The sequence below is a fragment of the Malania oleifera genome, chromosome 11, assembly GCF_029873635.1.
Source record: "Malania oleifera isolate guangnan ecotype guangnan chromosome 11, ASM2987363v1, whole genome shotgun sequence".
In the NCBI taxonomy this organism is placed as follows: Eukaryota; Viridiplantae; Streptophyta; class Magnoliopsida; order Santalales; family Ximeniaceae; genus Malania; species Malania oleifera.
In genome coordinates this window covers 35054331-35077668 of record NC_080427.1, presented here as the reverse complement: position 1 = coordinate 35077668, position 23338 = coordinate 35054331, and the positions used below count along the sequence as shown (strand labels likewise).

Genomic DNA, 23338 nt, shown 5'->3' with positions numbered 1-23338 from the left:
GTGGAATATTTCTTACATAAACTCAAAATACATTTATACAAAATCATAAGATAATTAAAATACATAATATGCCATAAGCAAGCAACATGTATAGTTCATGAATCATTTATTTAGTAGAAATATTTAGCTAAACCAATTGTCACACCTCATCACGACTTTCTTCATATATATTTTACCACATGCAAAGTTAACTAAATTGTTTGAAGCAACTCATAATAAAAAGTGTGATACACTATCATGTTGGTATATTAGTAATAATATTTATTTAAAAGCATGGGCACCCTCCAAGCGAGCTTTTATGTGAGGAAGCAGCTAGTCCCTAGGAGGAAGATACTCCTTAACAATACTAACGAACTCTTCTTACCTATTGACTGTCCTCCAAAGAAACTTTCATCTTCGAACTCATTTTCAAGTATCTCTAGATAATCATATGCTTCTTCCGATGTTTTGTCATCACACTGATAAGTTTTTTCAAATTATAAGCATATAGTTTATTGTAATAAATAAATTAGTATAAGTTCTAACACTTTTAAATACAAATTAGAGATACAAATATTAAAACCTGTATATGAGTAATTTCTAAGAAAATTAATACACTAGAAGTGAAAGGCTTTTGCTACATGCTACCCTCTCTATATATTTGCGTGTATGTATATTTCATAAAAACAAGATGCAAATTAAAATTTTAACATATATACTTTAAAAGATATTATGAATCTCTATATTATTTAGTTATTTATTTAAAATTTAATTAATATTTAGATATAAATCTCTATATACCTATTCAATACATTATGCATATTAGATGTATAAGTTTTTTAAAAATTCAATATGTAGTTATAAATATCTAAAGAATATTTATATTTAACTTTACCAAAGACGGTATTCTAAGAAGCATCCAACAAGATATCTGATGTAGATCACATCGGGGTGGCAAATTTAGGTCGAAATCTAACGAAAGACCCATGACCTGCTCAACTCGAATCTAAACCCATTTAACCTCTATCCGTTTACAATTCGTCCGAACGTGATTAGCCCATGCCACCCACACCAGTAGTGGCCTTGTGTCTTTATATATTAATATTTCTTGAATCAATATCATTAGTTTGAACTTAAGCTACATAATAAACTGATCCATTTTTCTATATGCTCAAGATGGAAATGAATTTGATTTCATGAAAAAAGGGAGGATTCTAGTTCATTTGAACAAGAATCACAATTTTGCAGCTTGTAGAAATCGTGTTCTAGCCTAAATATAATTTCGATCTTAGTTTCACAAATTAAATATTAAAATTTAAAATTTGACTTCTAAAATTTGATTTCATTCGAAATGTGAGCCTCCTTCCTAGGAATGGTGTCCAAGAGATTTCAATCTGGAAAGATACAAGACACCCTACACCCATGGATGAATATCTCAACTATGAGACTCAACATCTCTCCCTCTTATCTATCGGCTACCAGAACCTCCGGCGCCGTCGACTGCTCTTTTTCTCTCTCATCCCCGAACTGGGCCTGGGTGTCTTGGTTTTTCTCGTCCCCTTCGCCCCACTGGCCGCTGCCGCCTGAAAGATATCCCTTTAAAGTCCAAGGTTTACAGACACAAAATGTATGTGGAAATGCCTCAAAACTGTTCGATAAAATGCCTGAATTATACATGTAAGTCTTAAATCGTGTAATTTATTTTGTTAGAAAAATATTTTTTCTGTTTTTGGTTTGACTTAGAAGGAATGAATCAAAATAGTTTGTTTAAATGCCTCAAAACTGAGTGTTCTCTCTATATATATTTTAGATTGTTGGTTGTGTTCTTAATTTGTTTTTCTTTACATTTTAAATGCAAATACTCACAAAGCATGCAATCGTTCTTCTTCTTCTTGCTTTTAGTAAGTTCTTAGTTGGGGATTTCAGCTTATATTCTTAGATACACTGGTATATGAAATAGTCCCAATGATATTTGGTTGTTATTTTGGCTATTTTTCAGTCTTTTTTACTCTTTCTCTATGCACAAATGCCATGGCTGTTCATGTTTTGTTACTATTTCATTTTTTTGAAACTCCAACTCAGTTGTTATCTTCCTTGTATTCTTCTTTTTGCTCTTAGGTAAGTTCTTAGTTGGACTAGATTTTCACCTTAAATTACCCTCTTGTATTATAGGATAAGTTGGGATTTTTTTTTTTTTTTAGTAAAGTAGGGCGGCACCTCCATTTATTTATTAATATATCCTCACTTTTGGCGGAGGAATACCGTGGTTACAAGATAAAACAAAAGAGAGAGTACAAAAAAACCCTCCCAAAAAAACAAACACCAACAAACCAACCAAATTAGGACAACAAAACTAAAACATAACTAACAAAGAAGATAAAACATAAACACAACCAAAATCAACACCAAGCGAAACTCTAGAAATGAACTAACGACGAACGGAAACGAGACTTCACATATCCATCCGAAAAATACCTTTCAGATAACGTGATAGAAGGTGTTGTTTTTCGTAAAATACATTGTTTCTCATTTCTCCTTCTTTAGCAAGAAAATCAACCGCACTATTGCCTTCCTTATATTGATGCATCACCATGATGTTCACTTCTTCTAACTCCACCACGAGCTCCTCCCAAAATTCCCAAAGATACCATAAGGTACATCTACCTTTCCGAAGTCAATCAACTACAATTCGCGAATCACTTTCAATAATCATATTAAAATAATGCAAACTTTTGTACAAACGAAATCCTTCCTTGATTGCTTTTAATTATGTACTATTATTCGTACAATTGTTAAAATAACTTGAAAAGCCCGCTTTTACCATGCCATGGCAATCCCAGATAAGTTGGGATATACTTCCAATAATTTAAATTGTTTGTTAAAATCCTCAGCTTATAAAACTACATCTTAAATTATGTAATTTAATTTTTTTAAAAAAGTATTAATTTGTTTTCCATTTGGCTTAGATGTAAGGTTCAACAAAAGACACATCACAAATCCCAACAGATGTAAGCCCAGACTCCAGAGCATCAAAAGCCAATTCTGTAAAAGGCAAACCGAGTGATACAGCTGACAGATTGTTGGAAAGAAGTAAAACTATGCAGCAAACAATACCAGGCTGAAACCCACATGGAACCTATACAACACATAATCCTAATTACACGAAGAAGATTGAAATATAGGAACTTGCAGTCCAAAATTTTACTTATGATCAGTAAATGGAAGTCAATTGATTGTTCTGAAACAACACAATCATAATGGAGAGAAGCTTTAGAATCTAGAGTTTTTAGGATAAATAAAAATAAGACAGAATATTTAATATTGGAGAAAAAGATTAAACTTATGGTCAAGAAAATAGCAATACTAGATTTAGATTCCTTGGATCTATTGTGCAAGTTGAAGGAAGAATCAAAGAAGATGTTATATATAATTATATAGTGTTAAAACATGGTGGGTAGAATGGATAAGTGTTTTGGTTGTGTTGTATGGTTTCTACCCTCAAAATTAAGCGAAAGGTTTTGTAAGACGGCTATAAGACCAACTATGCTATGAGGATCAAAATGTTGGCTACTAAGAAACAACATATCCAAAATGTAAAAGTTTCCGAAATAAAATTGCTGAGGTGGATGAGCAATATGAAGTTAAAAGATAATTTAAGGAATGTTATTCACAATAAGTACTATGTAGAAGATAAGAAAAGGGAGAGGCTAGTACACCAGTGAGGAGTGAGCTAGTTATTGTTAGTGGCAGTAGAAAGGGTAGGGGTAAACCTAAAACTTGGAATGAGATGGGGAATAAGGATTTAATAATCCTCAATTGTGGGAGGAAGTTTCCCACAATTGTGTAAATTGGTGGAATAGGATTCATTTAAATTGTTGTATTCTTGTTGTTAATCTTTATGCGTTGATTTACTTGTACAAGAAACTCTGAATTTGTTTAAAAAGTATCACCTATGAACTAACTGAAGTAATTTGTAAATAAAAGTCACTTCTTGGTAATAATACTTGTAAGAAACTCTCCCTCACAAAGGTTATTGTATGAATAAAAGAATTATAATAGACCTCGTGTTCCACAAAATTTGCTGGAAAAAAATTACATGTGGAATTACTTTCTGGGATACAGTTAGATATAATGATCTGGATAACATGAAAGTGATTATTTTTTCAAACTTCAGCTGAGTCAACTGACCACCCTAGCAGAGTACTGTATGCTGAGCAAAAATTTGAACTGACAGACAACTCTTGTTTTATTTTTGTATCGCCATCTTCTGAAGTAGTTATATAGTTAATAGCTACTGAAAAATGAAAAAAGTCCTGTCATCTCCTTCTCCTCATCCTCCTCCTCCTGCTCTCTCTCTCTCTCTCTCTTCTTTAATTGTACATTACTTTCCATGGCCATATGGATAGAGTTGCTGCCCATCTACTACCTGCAATTCTTCTTTTCTGATGAAAGATTAACCTTCACCTGTAAAACTCTTGCACATCAATCACAGATATTTTCAATTAGAATATGGGAATTGCACATACTTGATAGGCTTTAAAGTATTTAAAGCTTTGAAAAGGGTTTCTGTATTAATTTTCTCCACACGGCTAGTCCAATAGGAATTATTCAAATAATTTATAGGTGGCTGATTTGATAATTTTTTCGTGTTGTGTAGCCATCCAGTTTGTTATATGTTTTGCGTAGTGTGCTATTTATATCTGCACTAGATTATTTGTTTCTTTTGTTGAGAGTAATATATTTTTTCTGAGTTCCTTCCTTCTTCTTCTTCTTCTTCTTTGAATATTTCAGATCATTTGGATCTTTGTTATGTATTTCATTGGTTTGGATCTCCTGGGAAACCCACTTCAGGAACTTAGACTTGCCTTGTTGTCCTTTTTTCTATAAGCCTACTAAACTTTGAGCCATTCAGTTTACAAGATTAGGCTTGCTCCTTAGCTGCATGCAGATTACTGTTATGTCTCATGCACTTATGTTGCATTTCCTTGTGTACCCAAGCGAACTCTACCTGCCATGAAATATGTGACTGGTTTGCTGGTTGGTTTTCCAAGGCTTTAAAGCTGGGGATGGGCCTGTAATCCTTGGTCCTAAGGACTTTAGATGCATGCTGATGCTCACAATTTTGAGTCGTATAGGTAGCTTTTGAAGGAAAGTGTTTAATGTAAGATACACTAAATTAGTTGGGAAGTGATACTTGATCTAAAAATCAGCTTGGGTAGAAGCTTCAATACGCTTCTTCCAAAAGTGATTTAGGTTCAACTCAATTTTCAACTCCTTAAAAATGTGCTTGACCAACTAAGTTGTCAAACGCTAACCTAAAACTAATTTTGTGCTATGAAATCATTTTTGATTTAAAGCTATTCCAAATAGGCATTTTTTAACATTGCCAAGAAAGCAGGACAAAATTCGATTTTAACTTGCTTTACATTAATGATAGAAAAAACGATTATTCTCAAATTTTGTCATGCTTATTTCTATTTTTTAATGATGTATAAACATATATCCTTATGTTTTCATTTATTTTGCAATGCTAATATTTTTCTAATAAATTATCTAAGTCCCTATATTACGATAATTACAGTCATCTTGTGATAAGAATAAATGTTCTAAGAATCAAACTTAACTTACTACATTTATAATGAATTAATATAAAAATATAACTATGTACACTTTCAAAATCTTATTTCATTGTTATTTTTATTTTATTTTTTCAAATTTTTATATTTTAACCTAGCCAAATAAAATATATAAAAATATTGTGCATGCTCCACAATTTTAAAATATTTTATTTAGCTTCTATTTTATAGAAAAAATAACTATTATTTTTTCTATTACTATGCATTTTTTTTAATTTTTAAAAATTAGAATAAAAAAAGGGATGTAAGAAACCCAAATCCCTATTCCATTTGCAATTGATAATGGAGTTGAATATGTGACATTGGAAATGCCATGAATAGTGAGCAGGGGACTAATGGGTTTTGTAATTAGAGAGAGAGAGAGAGATTTGGTTAGAGAGAGGTGTTGAGCCAAACTTTCATCAAATTGTTCAAAGACAAATTTTCCCTAACACATACTTCCATTATCAATTGCAATTATTGAGTTGTGGCTCATATTTAAAGGATATACACTTGAAAGTTGTTATAAATTTTAGAGTATTTCGAAATATTTATATGGGGCTATACATGCACACTGTAGTTGAGGGTTGAAACCTTAAGACAATTTTCTATTTTAATAGTGAAAATTGGGCAAGGACTCTGTAGATATAGGCACATTGCCGAACCACACAAATCGTGTTCTTCTTCTCCCTTTTAATTTTCTCTAATTTTTTGTATTTTTTGTGTGTGTACGCATACAATCTTAGGGCATAATTTCGCAACAAGGATAAACATGTGCATAGAAATTAAGAAAAAAAAAAAGTGAAGTACTCCTTAATTATGTATACTCAGAACACATTTATATAAAAAACATAAAACAAATAGAAAAACATAATATGTTATAAGCATATGATTCATTTAACAAGTAGAAATATAAGCTAAACTCAATATAACACCTCAAGACTTGCTGCATATTTATTGTAGGACATATATAGTAAAATTACACAAAATAAGTAATAATAGAAAACGGGATATCTAATTATATCGGTGTAATAGCCATTGGTATTTATTTAGAACCATGGGTAGTCTTGAAGAGAGTTTTGAAGAAAGTAACTAGTTTATCCCTAGGAGGTAGATACTCCTTGACAACACCGACAAACTCTTCAGACCATTTGCACAAGTTGGGATGCTTTTCATTTGTCAACAATTTTACTGTGTGCGTTTCTTCAATTGCTCCCATCCAATATCCTATGAAGATGGCAGCGATATCCACGAATCCAATTGACTCTCCTCCAAAAAATCTCTTATCTTTGAGCTCATTTTCAAGTATTTCTAGATAACCATGTGCTTCTTCCAATGCTTTGCCATCACCTTGATAAGTTTTCCAAATTGCAAGCATGCACTGCAGTACAATAAATAAATTAGTATGAGTCTTGACATTTTTAAATATAAATAAGAGATACAGGTACTACAACTTGCACGTAGTAATTTCTAAGACAATCAATACAGAGAAGTGAAAGACTTTTGATACATACTATTCTCTCTCTCTCTGTGTCTCCAAATTTCAAATAACTTTGAATTCTCATATATTGTTTTCTTTTCTTTTAAATAATAATAGATTCTTTTAAAATATAAGGAGTGAACATGACTTTACTACTATAATACTGATATGCAAAGTAAAGATCTTGACTCAGTACTAGTCAGATATTATTTACTTTAACCATTAATGGAGCTCATTATTTTACATAACTAAAAAAAACTTTCACAAGGGTTGAGTCTAAATGATGATTTAATGGTCAAAATTGTCTTATTGCAACCAAAATAAGAGGAAAATATAAGCCTTTTTAGGGATAGTACCCTAAGAGGCTTCTTACAAAGACACGCATACATACCTTTTCATCAATGAACTTAGCCCAGAAACGAGCCATGGCTCTCTGATATGGATCTTGAGGCAAGATGGGATTGGACTTCCATGTCTCATCCACGTACTCAAGAATCACAAGTGACTCGGCGATGGATTTTCCGGCATGGAAGAAAACCGGAATCTTCTTGTGAACCGGGTTGGACTTCAGCAGCAACTCGCTTTTCTTGCCATATACGTCTTCTTCTTCTATGGAGTCGTAGGGTATGCCCTTGAGTTTAAGGGCAATCTCCACCCTCTTGCTGAATGGGCTACCCCACACTCCCAGCACCTTCACTTCTTCTCCCATCTTAATTCGATCTGCCATTTTCTTTTTTCTTTGCCACTTTGAATTCTCTGGAGGCTCCTTATATAGGGGAGCTAAGGGTGAAATTTTCTTGGCAGCCAAGCAACCAACCAATTGTTTATTGGCATTTTTATATTGTATTCAGTAATTTAATGTTTAGGGAATAAGATATTGTTGGTTATTAAGACTTTTTGGATCTTAAATGTGTTTAATTAAAGGAATAGTCAACATCCCCAGGCGGTTCAAGCACCTTTCCTCTTGTAGGACTTGGCGGGCACGTTATGGCGGGGATAATGAATTTTAATTTTAATTTTTGCTTAATTTTATATATGAAAATACAACAACCCACAACTTCACGTTAGCTTTGACAAGAAATAATTGTAGACACCCCATTTTGTCGGGGGCTAACATAACAGAACTAGGTAAATTTTTATTTCATAAAATGAAGAATGCAGGGAAAAATAAACTCTACACTGGAAATAAAAATGAAAAAAAAATAGAAAAGGAAAAAAAAATAAAATAAAAGAAGTGGGTCAGCATTTTTAGCTTCGAAATTCAAACCTGTAAAAGAAGGATTCAGCAATTAGACATTTGAAAAATGTGTGAAAATTGAAATAAATATTGATTAATTAAATTTGGTGCTGATTGACTATATCAGTATTAAACTGATTGGATCCCCAAACTTATAAATAGAAGCTTTCTGGAAATGAAAGGGACAGACAGTGATACAAATAATTGAGAGTAAGAATTAGGAGATCGAGAGTTTAAGGTAGTTTGGATTTGCTATAAGATTGAGTTGATGGAGAAATCAAGTAAGATTGAAGACTTTGAAAGCTAGTTGCAACTGAAGGAATTCAAGAAGTTCGGAGAAATTACTGAAGGAATTCAAGAAGTTCGGAGAAATTGCAAAGTGAAGATTCATAATTGAAGCATCTGCAGGCTTGAACTACAAAAAGTGAAAGATTGATAGGAGGGAGTTCAGAAAGCTCAGGATAGAAGAAGAGAGAATTGTTGAGTAAAGAACTCAAAAACAAATGTCAGTAGGGTTTAACTTGGCAAATCCTCGTTGAATTTTCAATTTTTGTAGTTCATATTTAAATTCAAATAAGTGTTTTAGAATTTAGACTAATTTTAAAGTTTAACCCATTAACTCAAATTTGACCTATTAATCTGGACCTGACCCATTGAACTGGATCCGATCCGTTGACCCAAATACTTGATGAAGGACGGGTTTGGTCAGCCTAGTCCTACAGTCAACCCTCAAACAAGCACATATACGTAAACACTTTAATTTAAGAATTTAATCAGCCAAACATAGACATCATATATTATGTTACGATTCACATGTTGTAAGATTTTTGAAAAAATGTATGATTTTATTTAGAAATTAAGTCCCAAGTGTTCTTTTATCAAGGAATCAAGTTTTTACGCGGAAAGATGTTATTTTCAAAATTCAAGAATGCAAGTTCTACGTTTACAATGCAATATTCTTACGATTGATATTAGCAAGAAAAATTATTGAAATCTAAGGATTCAAGTAGGTTCCTCTAATATGAGATTCTATGCTTCAAGCAATGGTTCACAAAATAAAGCAAGGATTCAAGACAAGTAACAAATTTTCCTAAGAGAATTGTTGGATGATTTGACATTGTTCAACACGAGTTTAGACCACGCTGAAAGTCTTTCAAACAAGCTTTGAAACACCAAGATGAAAGTAGCTATGGAGGTGTAGGGAGAGGAGGTTGTGTGGGTGTACAAAGGGGAGGTCATGTGGGTGTTTAGAGGGGAGGCCATGTGGGTGAGAAAGAGGGCAAGGGGTGATGGTGGTGTTGGATAGAGTGGTCTTTCACCACTTGATCTCCGGCGAGAACGGTGTAGCTTCACGCTACGCAATCATAAGATTGGACAATGCTGCAAGCTTCAACAATGGAGTTTTTCTTTATTATTCAAAACATAGGCTACCTTAGAGTTCTTACAATGGAGAGAATATAAAGACTAGCATGGGAGACAAAACATTAAACACTCTCACTATGTAACAACCCGAATTTAAATGATATAGAGGAAGGGAAATGGAAACCGGAAACAGGGGAGGACATCAGGGCTTTGTCGACGAATACAGGGGATTTATTGATGAAGAAATACCGAGAAAGGTTTTTGAACCGCCTGAATTTCGTCGACAAGGAATGAATTTCGTCGACGAAATTAATGAAGGATTCGTCGACGAATTCAGTTATATATATATATATATGTGTAAAAATCCGGATTTTTAACTTATAAACAAAGCTACCTCTTCTCTCTCTCTCTCTCTCCCCTTCTATTTTCCCTCTCTCTCTCTCTCTCTCTTCGATTCCGAGCCAAATTTATGCCAGATCGACAAACCGTAGCCACCACGACCCTCCTAACGAAGTTCTCTACAAATCTGTCGGAGCGGATCGTTGGTGAAAGTTAGTTGGAAATCATCGCTAAGTTGAAGTAAGACTTTTTAAGCCGAATTTGACTTTGTGGTAGTTATAAAAAATGTTATACGTATGAAAATACTGAACTTTAATACTGGGAGTTTTCATTTTCAGGGTGTTGAGTCGGGAACCTTACAGGTGCGAGGAAGATTTTCTTAGGGGTTTTTCAGGAATCAAATAAAGGGATAAACAAAACTAGTTTTGTTTTGAGAAAATGCATGTATTTATATATATAACATCTGGATTCAGGAAAAATAAATACATATATATATATAGATATATGATTTATATTTGGAAAATACTGTGAAAATGATCTTATGTTGAATATATGAAAATCTGTTAATGTGGCATGAGTATAGAATGTTATGAGATACTGTTTCTGGAAATGTGTTTATGATATGGATTTTTATGATGAAAAACCGGCATATGGGCCAAGATTTTTATATGTTTTTCCGGCGTACGGGTCGTGCTATGTGGATGTGATTCGCCAGCGTACGAGCTGTGCTATGATTTGTCGGCGTACGAGCCGAGCTATGATAAAATGTGTAATACCGGCATACGGGCCAATGATTTTCATGATACACGTATATGTGCAAAATGATATGATTGATGTGAAAATAAATAATATGGGATATCTATGTATCACAATTTTAGTATATGTTATATGATATTAGAATCTCGTTGGCTTGGTTTAGGCTAGCACTTGCACGGTACCGTTGCTATGTGTCCATGGTCTTTGTGATCATGATATTTGTGTTAACACCGCTATACGGAGTGGTGTGAGATTGGATGGTCGATGTGACTTTTAAGAAATGTGTGTGATCGCCCCTGGTGTACAGACCAGGTCAGACAGGCCCATCGGACTTACAAACTGTATGTTTGACTTGACAGTGATCGGCCAACCATTGTTAGGTCCCACCTTCGGGCCACACAATCCAGTCATGTGGGGCTAATACATGACAACAGTCAGCTAACCTACCAGGAATGTTTTTATGTTATTATTATTGTATGAGATGAGATATGTTTATGAAAATGCAGTATGTTCTGCCATGTGTTGATATAAATATATGTTTTCTAGATTTGATAAACAGTACTGAATATGTTATGTATGGTATATGTATAAAACGAAATACTCATATTACCACTCACTGGTATTAGTTTATTTCCCTTACTGAGATGTGTCTCACCCCTAAATTTTATAAACTTTTCAGGAGCCCCTAATAGGAGAGCGGGAAAAGCCCCGCAGAATTAGTGTTGTTTATCTGCCCTCTGTGATGGGTCAGTTTTTGTAGGGATAGTTAGATTTTGGGGGAAATATCTCTAGATATAATTTTTGGGATGTATATACTGAGATACAGTGATTGTAGTAACTCTGGAATATTGTAATATCTGGTATTGAAATGTATATGATTGTATATTTTTAGCTACTTAGGCTTCCGTTGTGTTTTGTTGTATCCCTGGTACCCACGGGTCTACGTGGATTGTGACCTGCGGAACTGGAATGTATGATGTTGACTTTATTATTATATATAAAAAAAATATATGAAAAATAAGCAGGTCGTGACACACTAAATCCTAACACAATTAATACTTTCCAACTTACTAGACACACACTTATGCTTAGTTATCTTAAACTATTACAATTCAAATTGGAGACTCAAACATGTGCCAAAAGGGAGGCCAAACTGTGTGGCCTATGGAGCATAAAAATTGTGTGAGGTCCACATGGCCGTGTGGGACCCACATGTGTCTTGGGCTTGATCTTGCCTCAACATCTTCACTTGGGTCTTCATGCACCTAAAAAACTTCAAGACTAAATAGTTAAGTCTTCAAATCTTCAATCCATGAGTCCATCTTCAAATCTTCAATCCATGAGTCCATAAAATGTCCAAGTCCAAATTAAATGTCCATGCAAAATATAAAGTCCAACATAGAATATTATCTTCAAGAATGCATCCACAAATAATAAAGTCTTCAAAAGTCTTCTATTAAAAGGTAGATGATCTTCAAGTAATTCTATGTGTACCAACAAAACAATTATGAGTAATAGTGGACATCAGGAGGTCGTCCACGTGTCACTATATCTGCAAAGGAGATATTCAAAGCATGTTAATCCCCATCATCTCTCACGGCCCCAAAAGAATTTTTCTCCGAAGAATGAGAAGTGATGTACTTTGAATACAATTCCAAGTTGAAACGAAAGAGGTCCTCTTTAAGTATCCAACTCCTCTCAAAAAGTGGCTTGCTTTTCCACTTGACCAACAAATTTTGGTATGATCCTGCTCGTGTGAATGTAGCCTTCTCATCCGAGATCTCTTCAATCTCATCAAGCTTCTTTGGTATGGGCAAAGGTAGAGGCAAAGGCAACTTTAGGTTTTCATGCTCATGAGGAGTGGGGAATGGAATAGGATCACCTACAAGGTTAGAATTGGAAGGCTCCACAAAAGATGATATTTCAAGAAAAGGGGGGGGGGGGTTAGATCTTCAACATTAAACACATTGTTTATACCAATATTAATAGGAATATCAAGCATAGAAGCATTAGAACTAATTTTCCTTAAAGCTTTGAAAGGTCTCATCTTTTTGGCATGCAACTTTCTTACCTTTCCTAATGGAATCCATTCGGGATGAATTTGGACCATAACCATAACGCCTTCTGAAAATTCTTGCAACCAATGATATACATCAACGACGGATTTATAATGCTCATTATTCAAGTTAATTTTCATTCTTATTTTAGAGTGTAAATCATGTATGTGCTTTGCAAACGCATCAGTTTGCTCACTCACTCTAGCATGTGGAGGTAATAGGATGAGATTTATTGGCTTCCTACGTTGGTAACCAGTGACAACCTGAAAAAGACTCAATCTTGTGGTTCTATTCACTGAACTATTAAATGCAAATTTAGCTATAGGATGACAGAAATCCCACGAACCTATGTTTTCACCCACTAGACATCTCAATAGATCACCCAAGCTCCTATTAACCACCTTAGTTTGCTCATCAGTTTGGGGGTGGTAGGTACTAGAAAAATGGAGCTTGGTGCCTAACATGGCCCACAAGGTCTTCCAAAAATAACTCACAAATTTCACATCCCTGTCAGAAATAATGACCTTGGGAAGACCATGTAGCCTTACAACTTCCCTGAAAAAAAATAGAGGCAATTTTATATGCATCATGTGTCTTATTGCATGGAATAAAATGTGATATTTTAGAAAATCTATCCACAACAACAAACACAGAATCATTTCCTCTAGAAGTCATAAGGAGTCCTAAAACAAAGTCCATACTAATGTCTTGCCAAGGGGTATGAGGCACAAGTAAAGGAGTATACAATCTATCCTACCCTTTGTAGTTTGGCATGTACCACAATGAGACATAATTCTAGCAACATCTCTTTTCAAACTAGGCTAGAAGAATCTATCCTTTACTATGGCAATGGTCTAATATCTACCAAAGTGACTTGCAACACCACCTGCATGCAATTCCCATATTAACTGGTCACGTAGAGATATAGAGGGTATGCACAACCTAGTCCCTTTAAATAGAAATCAACCATTGATCACAAAATCAAGATGGGATCTAGGAAGTCCCTGTAACAAGTCAGGAAAGATATCACAAAAATAAGGACATTGGGAATATTGTCTTTTAATGCTTTCAAAGCCTATGACTCTCACCTCTAAGGTCTGTAAGTGGCCATAGCTCGGCTCAAGGCATCAGCAGCTTTGTTCTCAACACCGGCTCGGTGTTTGAGCACAAAAGTATACTGCTGAATGTATTCAACCCACTTTACATGCCTATGATTCAATTTCTTTTGGGCGCTCAACTATCTAAGGGCCTGGTGGTTAGAAAAGAGTACAAACTCCTATGGGAGCAAGTAATGTCTCTAGTGCCTCAAAGATTGAACCACAACATAAAATTCTTTGTCATATGTGGCGTAAAGTTGTTTTGTATCTTTCAATTTCTCACTAAAGAAGGCAACATAATGGCTCTCTTGACTAAGCACTTCTCCTATGCCTACACCAAAAGCATCACACGCATCTTCAAACAATTTCTAAAAATCAGGAAGGTGTAGCACATGTGCTTTTGTCATCATGTCTTTGATGTCTAAGAAAGCTTTGGTAGCAGCTTTAGGACATATGAATTCACCTTTCTTAAGACAATTTGTGATGGGTGTCATGATGGTACTAAAATTCTTAATAAACTTTCGGTAAAATGTAGCTAACCCATGGAAGTTTCTTGCTTCATGAACGTTCCTAGAAGTAGGCCAATTTTGAATGACCTTGACCTTTTTAGGGTCAATAGAAACTCCACTTTCAGTTACAAAAAATCTTAAAAGGATTAGTTGTGTGGTCATGAAAGTACACTTTTTCAAGTTTGTATAAAGTTTTTACTCTCTTAGGACTTTAAACACTCTTCTCAAATGAACTAGATGCTCCTTCCTTGTTTAGTTATAAATCAGAATATCATCAAAATAGACAAGAAGGAAGTGCCCAATGAAAGGTCTCAAGATTTGGGTCATTACTCTCATGAATGTGCTAGGTGCATTAGTGAGACCAAATGACATCGCCAATCACTCATACAAGTCATCTTTGGTTTTAAATGTAGTCTTCCATTCATCTCCAGGTCTTATTCTTATTTGGTGATTTCCACTTTTAAGATCAATCTTTGAAAATATTTTGAAACCAACCATTTGATCAAACATGTCATCAAGCCTAGGTATGGGAAACCTATACTTGACAATGATCTTATTAATTGCTCTACTATTAATACACATTCTCCACATTCCATCTTTCTTAGGAGTGAGAAGGGCGGGACATGCACAGGGACTCATACTCTCTTGAATAAAACTCTTACCTCTCAACTCATCAACTTGTCTTTTCAATTCATCATGTTCTTTAGGATTCATCTTATACTGAGGCAAATATGGCAAAGATGATCCTAGAACAACGTATATGGCATATTGAATGTCTCTCAGAGGAGACAATTCATTTGGAGGTTTAGAAATATAATACTCAAACTGAAAAAATATGGGTGACACCTCAAGTGGTGTCTCATGTTTAGGAATGGAGGAGTCACTCTCTTTAGTCACCATAACATAGACAACTTGTGTTTCTTTACTTTCTTGTTCAAATTGCTTTTTAATTAAAATGTTCAATTAATTTCCAACCTTTTCTTTTCCTTTCAAATCTTTCTTTTTCTTGCCTTGCTTGTCATTTTTATCAATTTTAGGCTCACAGAGACTCAAGACAATCTTTTTCCCATTACATCTAAAGGTATAGGTGATGGCACAACCAGTATGTGAAACATCAAGGTCATAAAGTCAAGGTCTTCCTAAAAGAATATGTTCAACATCCATAGGAAGGACATCACACCAAATTTCATCTTCATAGTCCGCACTTTTGATGGGAACTAAGCATCTATGACTCATGGGCATTGTCGTTGCATTTACCCAAACAACTTTGTAAGGATGGGGATGAGGTTCACCTTTCAAATTCGATTTTTCCGAGGCTGATTTTGAAACTACATTCATGCAACTCCCTCCGTCAATGACCATTTTGCAACTTTTACTCCCACACTTAATGTAAGTATGGAAAATAAAAGTGCAGTGCCAATCCTCTTGTTTTCGAGGGGTTACCATGATGCATCTTATGACATTCAAATTAGCAGTTTCATTTTCCTCAATTGACAACTCATTCTCACTTGCTACTTCGTCGGGGATATAAGATTGTTTTTCTCCCAACTCTTCCTCAATAACCTCTCTTTCAATTGCCAAATTTTTAGTTGGGCATTGTTCAGCAAAGTGACATCTTTTGTGACATTTATAGCACACGTTATTCCTAGAATTTTGTTTTGAGGATCCACTCATAGGTGCCTTTCCCTTGTCCAATGGTTGTTGGACAGTGGGATTGCTACCTCTAGAAGTCACTTGACAGTGTTGGCGGGTCTAGTCCTTTCATATGGTGTGGTCTTTCTTTAGTAAGTATCATTAGAAGTGTTCCCAAATTTTCTTCTCAGTTGAGCTTTACTCATTTGCTCATAGTTATGTGCCATATTAAATGCATGTTCAAGTGAATCAATATGATGGGGAAGCAACTTTTTTCTCAACTCGGGTTTCAAGACAATTCTAAAATGAGAAATTTGTTGGCTATTACTTTCTTCCACACCATACCTAATGGAAAGTTCATCAAATTTGCTCATGTATTCAATCACACTCTAACTTCCTTGCCTAAGGCAAAAGAGTTGGTCCATGAGGCATTCCCGATAAGAGATTGGGACATACTTTTCTTTCATCAAGTCCCAATGCTCTATAGGCCTATGACCAAGGCGAGCTTCTTGTCTTTCAACATTCACCCAATGAAGCTTTTCTTGCTCAATTAACCTCATTTTTGCAAATCTCATACGATGTAGATCATTCATTTTATACCAATTTAAAATATGAATCCATTTTAGCCAACCAATCTTGAAAAATTTTTGGGTCCATTTGACCATCATATGTAGGGGCTTCAATTTTCACTCTTTTCATCACATCCACATTCAAATCATGATTTTCCCTACAATATGGTCTCCTTGGTTGAAAATCCTCTTCATCATAATCCTCATCATTCCAGTTTGGAACATAATGGTCATGACATTGGAACCTTCTAGGAGCATTTGGTCTTTGTGGGGGAGGAATGGGAGGTCGTTCTTGAGATGGTGTCCTCTCTTTTGGAGTGTGGTTTTGCTCACTAGAGTGATGAGAAGCAAGCTCATTTTCAACCTCAAGGGTCTGTCCTAGATTTTCTTGTAGTGGGATAGGAGCTAAAACTAGCTTCCAACCTCTCAACTCTTGCAAACGCATTGGTCAAGTCTTGGGTCAAGTCATGGATTTGGTCTTGCAAGACATCTAAGAGTGTGTCAGGTTCCATGTCATTCCTACGACCACAATAAAGATTCCTAGCTTGGGTCGCCATCAAAACAAAATAAACACAAAGGAAAGGGCTCATGGCCAAGGGGATTTTTTAGGGCAAAGGAGTTACGATTTTGAGGGGGATTTAAGGGAGGCCATTTTGGCCAAAGGAAATAGGACTTTGAGGGTTCGCCTAATCCGATCTAGGCTCTAATACCAAGATGATGAGGACGGGTTTAGTCAGCCTAGTCCTACGGCCAACCCTCAAGCAAGAACATACACCTAAACACTTTAATTTAAGAATTCAATCAACCAGACATAAACATCATAAATTATGCTACGATTCACATGTTATAAGATTTTTGAAAAGTTCTATGATTTTATCTAGAAATTAAGTCTCAAGTATTCCTTGATCAAAGAATCAAGTTTTTACACAGAAAGATGTTATTTTCAAAATTCAAGAATGCAAGTTCTATGTTAACAATGCAATGTTCTTACGATTGACATTAGCAAGTGAAAATATTGAAATCTAAGAATTCAAGTAGGCTCCTTTAATACGGAATTCTATGCTTTAAGCAATAGTTCTGAAAAAAAAAAAAAAGCAAGGATTCTAGACCAGTGATGAATTTACCTAAGAGAATTGTTAGATGATTTGACATTGTTCAACACAAGTTTAGACCACGTCGGAAGTCCTTTGAATAAGCTTTGAAACACCAAGATGAAAGTTGTTGTGGGGGTGTAGGGAGAGGAGGCCGTGTGGGTGTACAAGGGGGAGGTCGTGTGGGTGTTTAGAGGGGAGGTCATGTGGGTGAGAGAGAGAGAAGGTGGGAAGGGGTGATGGTGGGGTTGGATAGAGTAGTCTCTCACCACTTAATCTCCAGCAAGAACGATGTTGCCTCATGCTACGCAATCACAAGATTGGACAAAGCTTCAAGCTTCAACAATGGAGTTTTTCTTTAATATTCAAAACATAGGTTGCCTTAGAGTTCTTACAATGAAGAGAATAAAGACTAGCATGGGAGACAAAACCTTAAACACTCTCACAGCTCTCATACAAGCATGCTCACTAAATCCTAACACAATTAGTACTTTCCAACTTACTAGAGACACACTTATACTTAATTGTCTTAAGTTATTACAATTCAAATTGGGGACTCAAACATGTTCCAAAAGGGAGGTCAAAATTGTTTGGCCTATGGAGCATAAAAATTGTGTGGGACCCAAATGGCTATGTGGGGCCCACATGTGTCTTGGGCTTGATCCTTCTTCAACATCTTCACTTATGTCCTCTTGCACCTAATAGACTTCAAGACTAAATAGCTAAGTCTTCAAATCTTCAATCCATGAGTCCATAAAATGTCCAAGTCCAAATTAAATGTCAATGAAAAATATAAAGTCCAACGTAGAATATTATCTTTAAGAATGCATCCACAAATAATAAAGTCTTCAAAAGTCTTCCATCGACAGGTAGATGATCTTCAAGTAATTCCGTATGAACCTACAAAACAACTATGAGTAATAGTGGACATAGGGAGGTCGTTCACGTGTCACCATATCAGTAAAGGAGAGAATCAAAGCATGTTGATCCCCATCAATACCTGAAAACCCAGATCCATTAACCTTTGATCCGAGGACCCAAGACCCATGTCCAATTTGGACCTGGGTCCGTTGACCATTGACCTTGCACAGAGCCCACAATCCCATTCAATTTGTCCTAGAACCCAACTAGGGATGAGGTAGTTCAGCCCATTTAATTCGCGCCCATAGGCTCAATTGAACTCCAGCCATTTTTCTAGATTAAGCTTATTGAGCTCGGCCCAATTGCCTAAAGCCCGTTTTTTTAAAAAAAATAGAACCAATTGTCCTATGATCCAACCAGATAGGGCCCAATTCAATGATAGCCAGAGCCTAATCGACCTTGGCCCAATTGATCAAGTTCAAGTTGGGGCTAACGTGGGCCAAATCAAAATCTCAAATACCTCAGGTCTAATTTGTTTGAGTTCAATCAACTAAATCTAACCCTAAACATAACCTAGGTTAGTTTAATTTGAGCCCCATCTTGTTTATTTCAAAGGAAAACCTGGGTAGATTTTCTTAAGAAAATTTGTGAATTTTTGAAACCTAAGAAAAGATCTTTAGTTTTTTGTCAAATCTCAAAGGAGGTAAATGTTTTATATTAAAAAAAAAAAAAATCCTAGATCCATACACTCATACATGACAAGCATGTGAACATTAAATGTAGGCATAGGTGCATAGAAGGGCTAGCCTTTTATAATTTCTTGCATTGAGCATTTTAGTTCTTTTATGCTTTGCATTCAAAGGATGGATTTTGAATTTTACAGTAAAATGTGTGTATATTTAAACGAGACATAATATAAAAATATATTTCTATATTAATATCCATTTAAAGTTACATAAATTCAAAGTCTAAAAATACTTTATTTAGTAATATTTGAAGATAGAACAAAGTTAGGGATTGAGAATAGAAAATTTGTATGTCTGTGGGGTCCCATGTGCACTAAGGATGACAATTTACATATAAAATTTTCTTGCACAACTCGATGAGATTAAAGAATAAATTCTTTTTTGCAAAGTTGAAATTTTTTCTTTTAAAATTTCTCAATGTGCGAAGGTACAATGAATTTGGGGCTTTTTTTTTAGGGTGGGGGGGAGGGGGGGCCTTTCAATTTGGTGCATTTGTTTTTTTATATTTTAAATGTAATTAGTAGGGTAGCTATCTTAGTTTGAACGATCCACCATTTGAGGCACAATTTGTCCATTATTTCAAATTTTCAAGGAAATTAGCTTGGAGAAAAATTTGCGCTTCGACTACAAAATACGAGAAAATGTAGATTACAATTATGTGGTCTAAAATTCATGTTAAGCACAAGGAAACATTACAATTTATGTGGTCTAAAATTCATTTCAAGCACAAGGAGATTACAATTTTTGGGGGTTTAACAGATTACACTCAATAACAAAAAATGAATAAAAAAAAAAAAATTTAGTGCCGAGCACTTTTGAATATTTAATTATAATTTTATATTATTTTTAAGTATTTCAACATATTTAAGTATAGCAGTGTTGCACTAATCATCATCTTACCCTATTCATTACCTCCCAAAACATTTTTAAATCAAATTATTCAAAAAAAAACCTTAAACAACAATTCGCCTATATTTCACAAATCATTGCGACCTAATCCTTCCGTTGCAAGGATCACTCGACGAATAATTATTAATGACCTATTTGTCAATCCTAATTATTTACCACTTTAATGGGTAAACAAACTATTTAATATTTTATGCAAGTCTTTCTTGTTTTTACCTATCATTGCATGCGCATTGGAAGTTTCCTGATTTGACAAAAATCTACTAAATCTTACATAAAAGATTTGGTCAAAATTACATCGAATTATTCGAAACAAACATATATGTCTGACACGTACTTCTCCAAATGACTTTTGGGGGACAGTAGAGATACTTGAATTCAAGAGAAAAAGCAAGTGGAATATTTCTTACATAAACTCAAAATACATTTATACAAAATCATAAGATAATTTAAAATACATAATATGCCATAAGCAAGCAACATGTATAGTTCATGAATCATTTATTTAGTAGAAATATTTAGCTAAACCAATTGTCACACCTCATCACGACTTTCTTCATATGAATTTTACCACATGCAAGGTTAACTAAATTATTTGAAGCAACTCATAATAAAAAGTGTGATACACTATCATGTTGGTATATTAGTAATAATATTTATTTAAAAGCATGGGCACCCTCGAAGCGAGCTTTTATGTGAGGAAGTAGCTAGTCCCTAGGAGAAAGATACTCCTTAACAATACTAACGAACTCTTCTTACCTATTGACTGTCCTCCAAAGAAACCTTCATCTTCAAACTCATTTTCAAGTATCTCTAGAATCATATGCTTCTTTCGATGTTTTGTCATCATCACACTGATAAGTTTTTTCCAAATTATAAGCATACAGTTTAATGTAATAAATAAATTAGTATAAGTTCTGACACTTTTAAGCACAAATCAGAGATACAAATATTAAAACCTGTATATGAGTAATTTCTAAGAAAATTAATACACTAGAAGTGAAAGGCCTTTGCTACATGCTACTCTCTCTCTATATATTTGCGTGTATGTATATTTCATAAAAACAAGATGCAAATTAAAATTTTAACATATATACTTTAAAAGATATTATGAATCTCTATATTATTTAGTTATCTATTTAAAATTTAAATAATATTTAGATATAAATCTCTATATACCTATTCAATACATTATGCATATTGGATGTATAAGTTTTTTAAAAATTCAATATGTAGTTATAAATATCTAAAGACTATTTATATTTAACTTTACCAAAGACGGTATTCTAAGAAGCATCCAACAAGATATTTGATGTAGATCACATCGGGTGACAAATATAAGTCGAAATCCGACGAATGATCCGTGACCTGCTCAACTCGAATCTAAACTCATTTAACTTCTATCCGTTTACGATTTGTCCGAACGTGATTAACCCGTGCCCCCCACACCAGTAGTAGCCTTGTGTCTTTATATATTAATATTTCTTGAATCAATATCATTAGTTTGAACTTAAGCTACATTTTTCTATATGCTCAAGATGGAAATGAATTTGATTTCATGAAATAAGTGAGGATTCTAGTTCATTTGAACAAGAATCATAATTTTGCAGCTTGTAGAAATCGTGTTCTAGCCTAAATATAATTTCGATCTTAGTTTCACAAATTAAATATTAAAATTCAAAATTTGATTTCTAAAATTTGATTTCATTCGAAATGTGAGCCTCCTTCCTAGGAATGGTGTCCAAGAGATTTCAATCTGGAAAGATACGAGACACCCTACACCCATGGATGAATATCTCAACTATGAGACTCAACATCTCTCCCTCTTATCTATCGGCTACCAGAACCTCCGCCGCCGTCGACTGCTCTTTTTCTCTCTCATCCCCGAACTGGGCCTGGGTGTCTTGGTTTTTCTCGTCCCCTTCACCCCACTGGCCGCTGCCGCCTGAAAGATATCCCTTTAAAGTCCAAGGTTTACAGACACAAAATGTATGTGGAAATGCCTCAAAACTGTTCGTCAAAATGCCTGAATCATAAATGTAAGTCTTAAATCGTGTAATTTATTTTGTAAGAAAAATATTTTTCTGTTTTTGGTTTGACTTAGAAGGAATGAATCAAAACAGTTTGTTTAAATGCCTCAAAACTGAGTATTCTGTCTCTATATATTTTAGATTGTTGGTTGTGTTCTTAATTTGTTTTTCTTTACATTTTAAATGCAAATACTCACAAAGCATGCAATCGTTCTTCTTCTTCTTGCTTTTAGTAAGTTCTTAGTTGGGGATTTCAGCTTATATTCTTAGATACACTGGTATATGAAATAGTCCCAATGATATTTGGTTGTTATTTTGGCTATTTTTCAGTCTTTTTTACTCTTTTTCTATGCACAAATGCCATGGCTGTTCATGTTTTGTTACTATTTCATTTTTTTGAAACTCCAACTCAGTTGTTATCTTCCTTATATTCTTCTTTTTGCTCTTAGGTAAGTTCTTAGTTGGACTAGATTTTCACCTTAAATTACCCTCTTGTATTATTTAATAAGTTGGGATTTTTTTTTTTTTTTTATTAAAGGAGGGCGGCACCTTCATTTATTTATTAATATACCCTCACTTTTGGCGGAAGAATACCGTGGTTACAAGATAAAACAAAATGGAGTACAGAAAAACCCTCCCAAAAAAACAAACACCAAGAAACCAACCAAATTAGGATAACAAAACTAAAACATAACTAACAAGAAAGATAAAACATATACACAACCAAAATCAACACCAAGCGAAACTCTAAAAATGAACTAACGACGAACGGAAACGAGACCACACATATCCATCCGAAGAATACCTTTCAGATAACGTGATAAAAGGTGTTATTTTTCGTAAATTACATCATTTCTCATTTCTCCTTCTTTAGTAAGAAAATCAGCCGCACTATTGCCTTCCCTATATTGATGCATCACCATGATGTTCACTCCTTCTAACTCCACCACGAGCTCCTCCCAAAATTCTCAAAGATACCACAAGGTACATCTGCCTTTCCAAAATCAATCAACTACAATTCGCGAGTCACTTTCAATAATCACATTAAAATAATGCAAACTTTTGCACAAAC

At 34.5% G+C, this 23338-nt stretch overlaps 1 protein-coding gene and 1 long non-coding RNA gene across 2 annotated transcripts; one reads left to right on the top strand and one right to left on the bottom strand.

The window, feature by feature from the left end:
- Nucleotides 1-1069: 1069 nt before the first annotated feature.
- LOC131167305 (uncharacterized) lies at nt 1070-22379 on the top strand. The gene is made up of 2 exons (XR_009140090.1): nt 1070-1656; nt 21969-22379. It is a non-coding gene; the product is annotated as an uncharacterized LOC131167305 (long non-coding RNA).
- Nucleotides 6460-7953, bottom strand: LOC131167302 (glutathione S-transferase U8-like). Its single transcript, XM_058126057.1, has 2 exons — nt 7466-7953; nt 6460-6975 (listed from the first exon to the last, which is right to left on the bottom strand). Exons 1-2 carry the CDS (start codon nt 7799-7801, stop codon nt 6640-6642), a joined length of 672 nt encoding a protein of 223 aa, XP_057982040.1. The 5' UTR covers nt 7802-7953; the 3' UTR covers nt 6460-6639.
- Nucleotides 22380-23338: the final 959 nt, after the last annotated feature.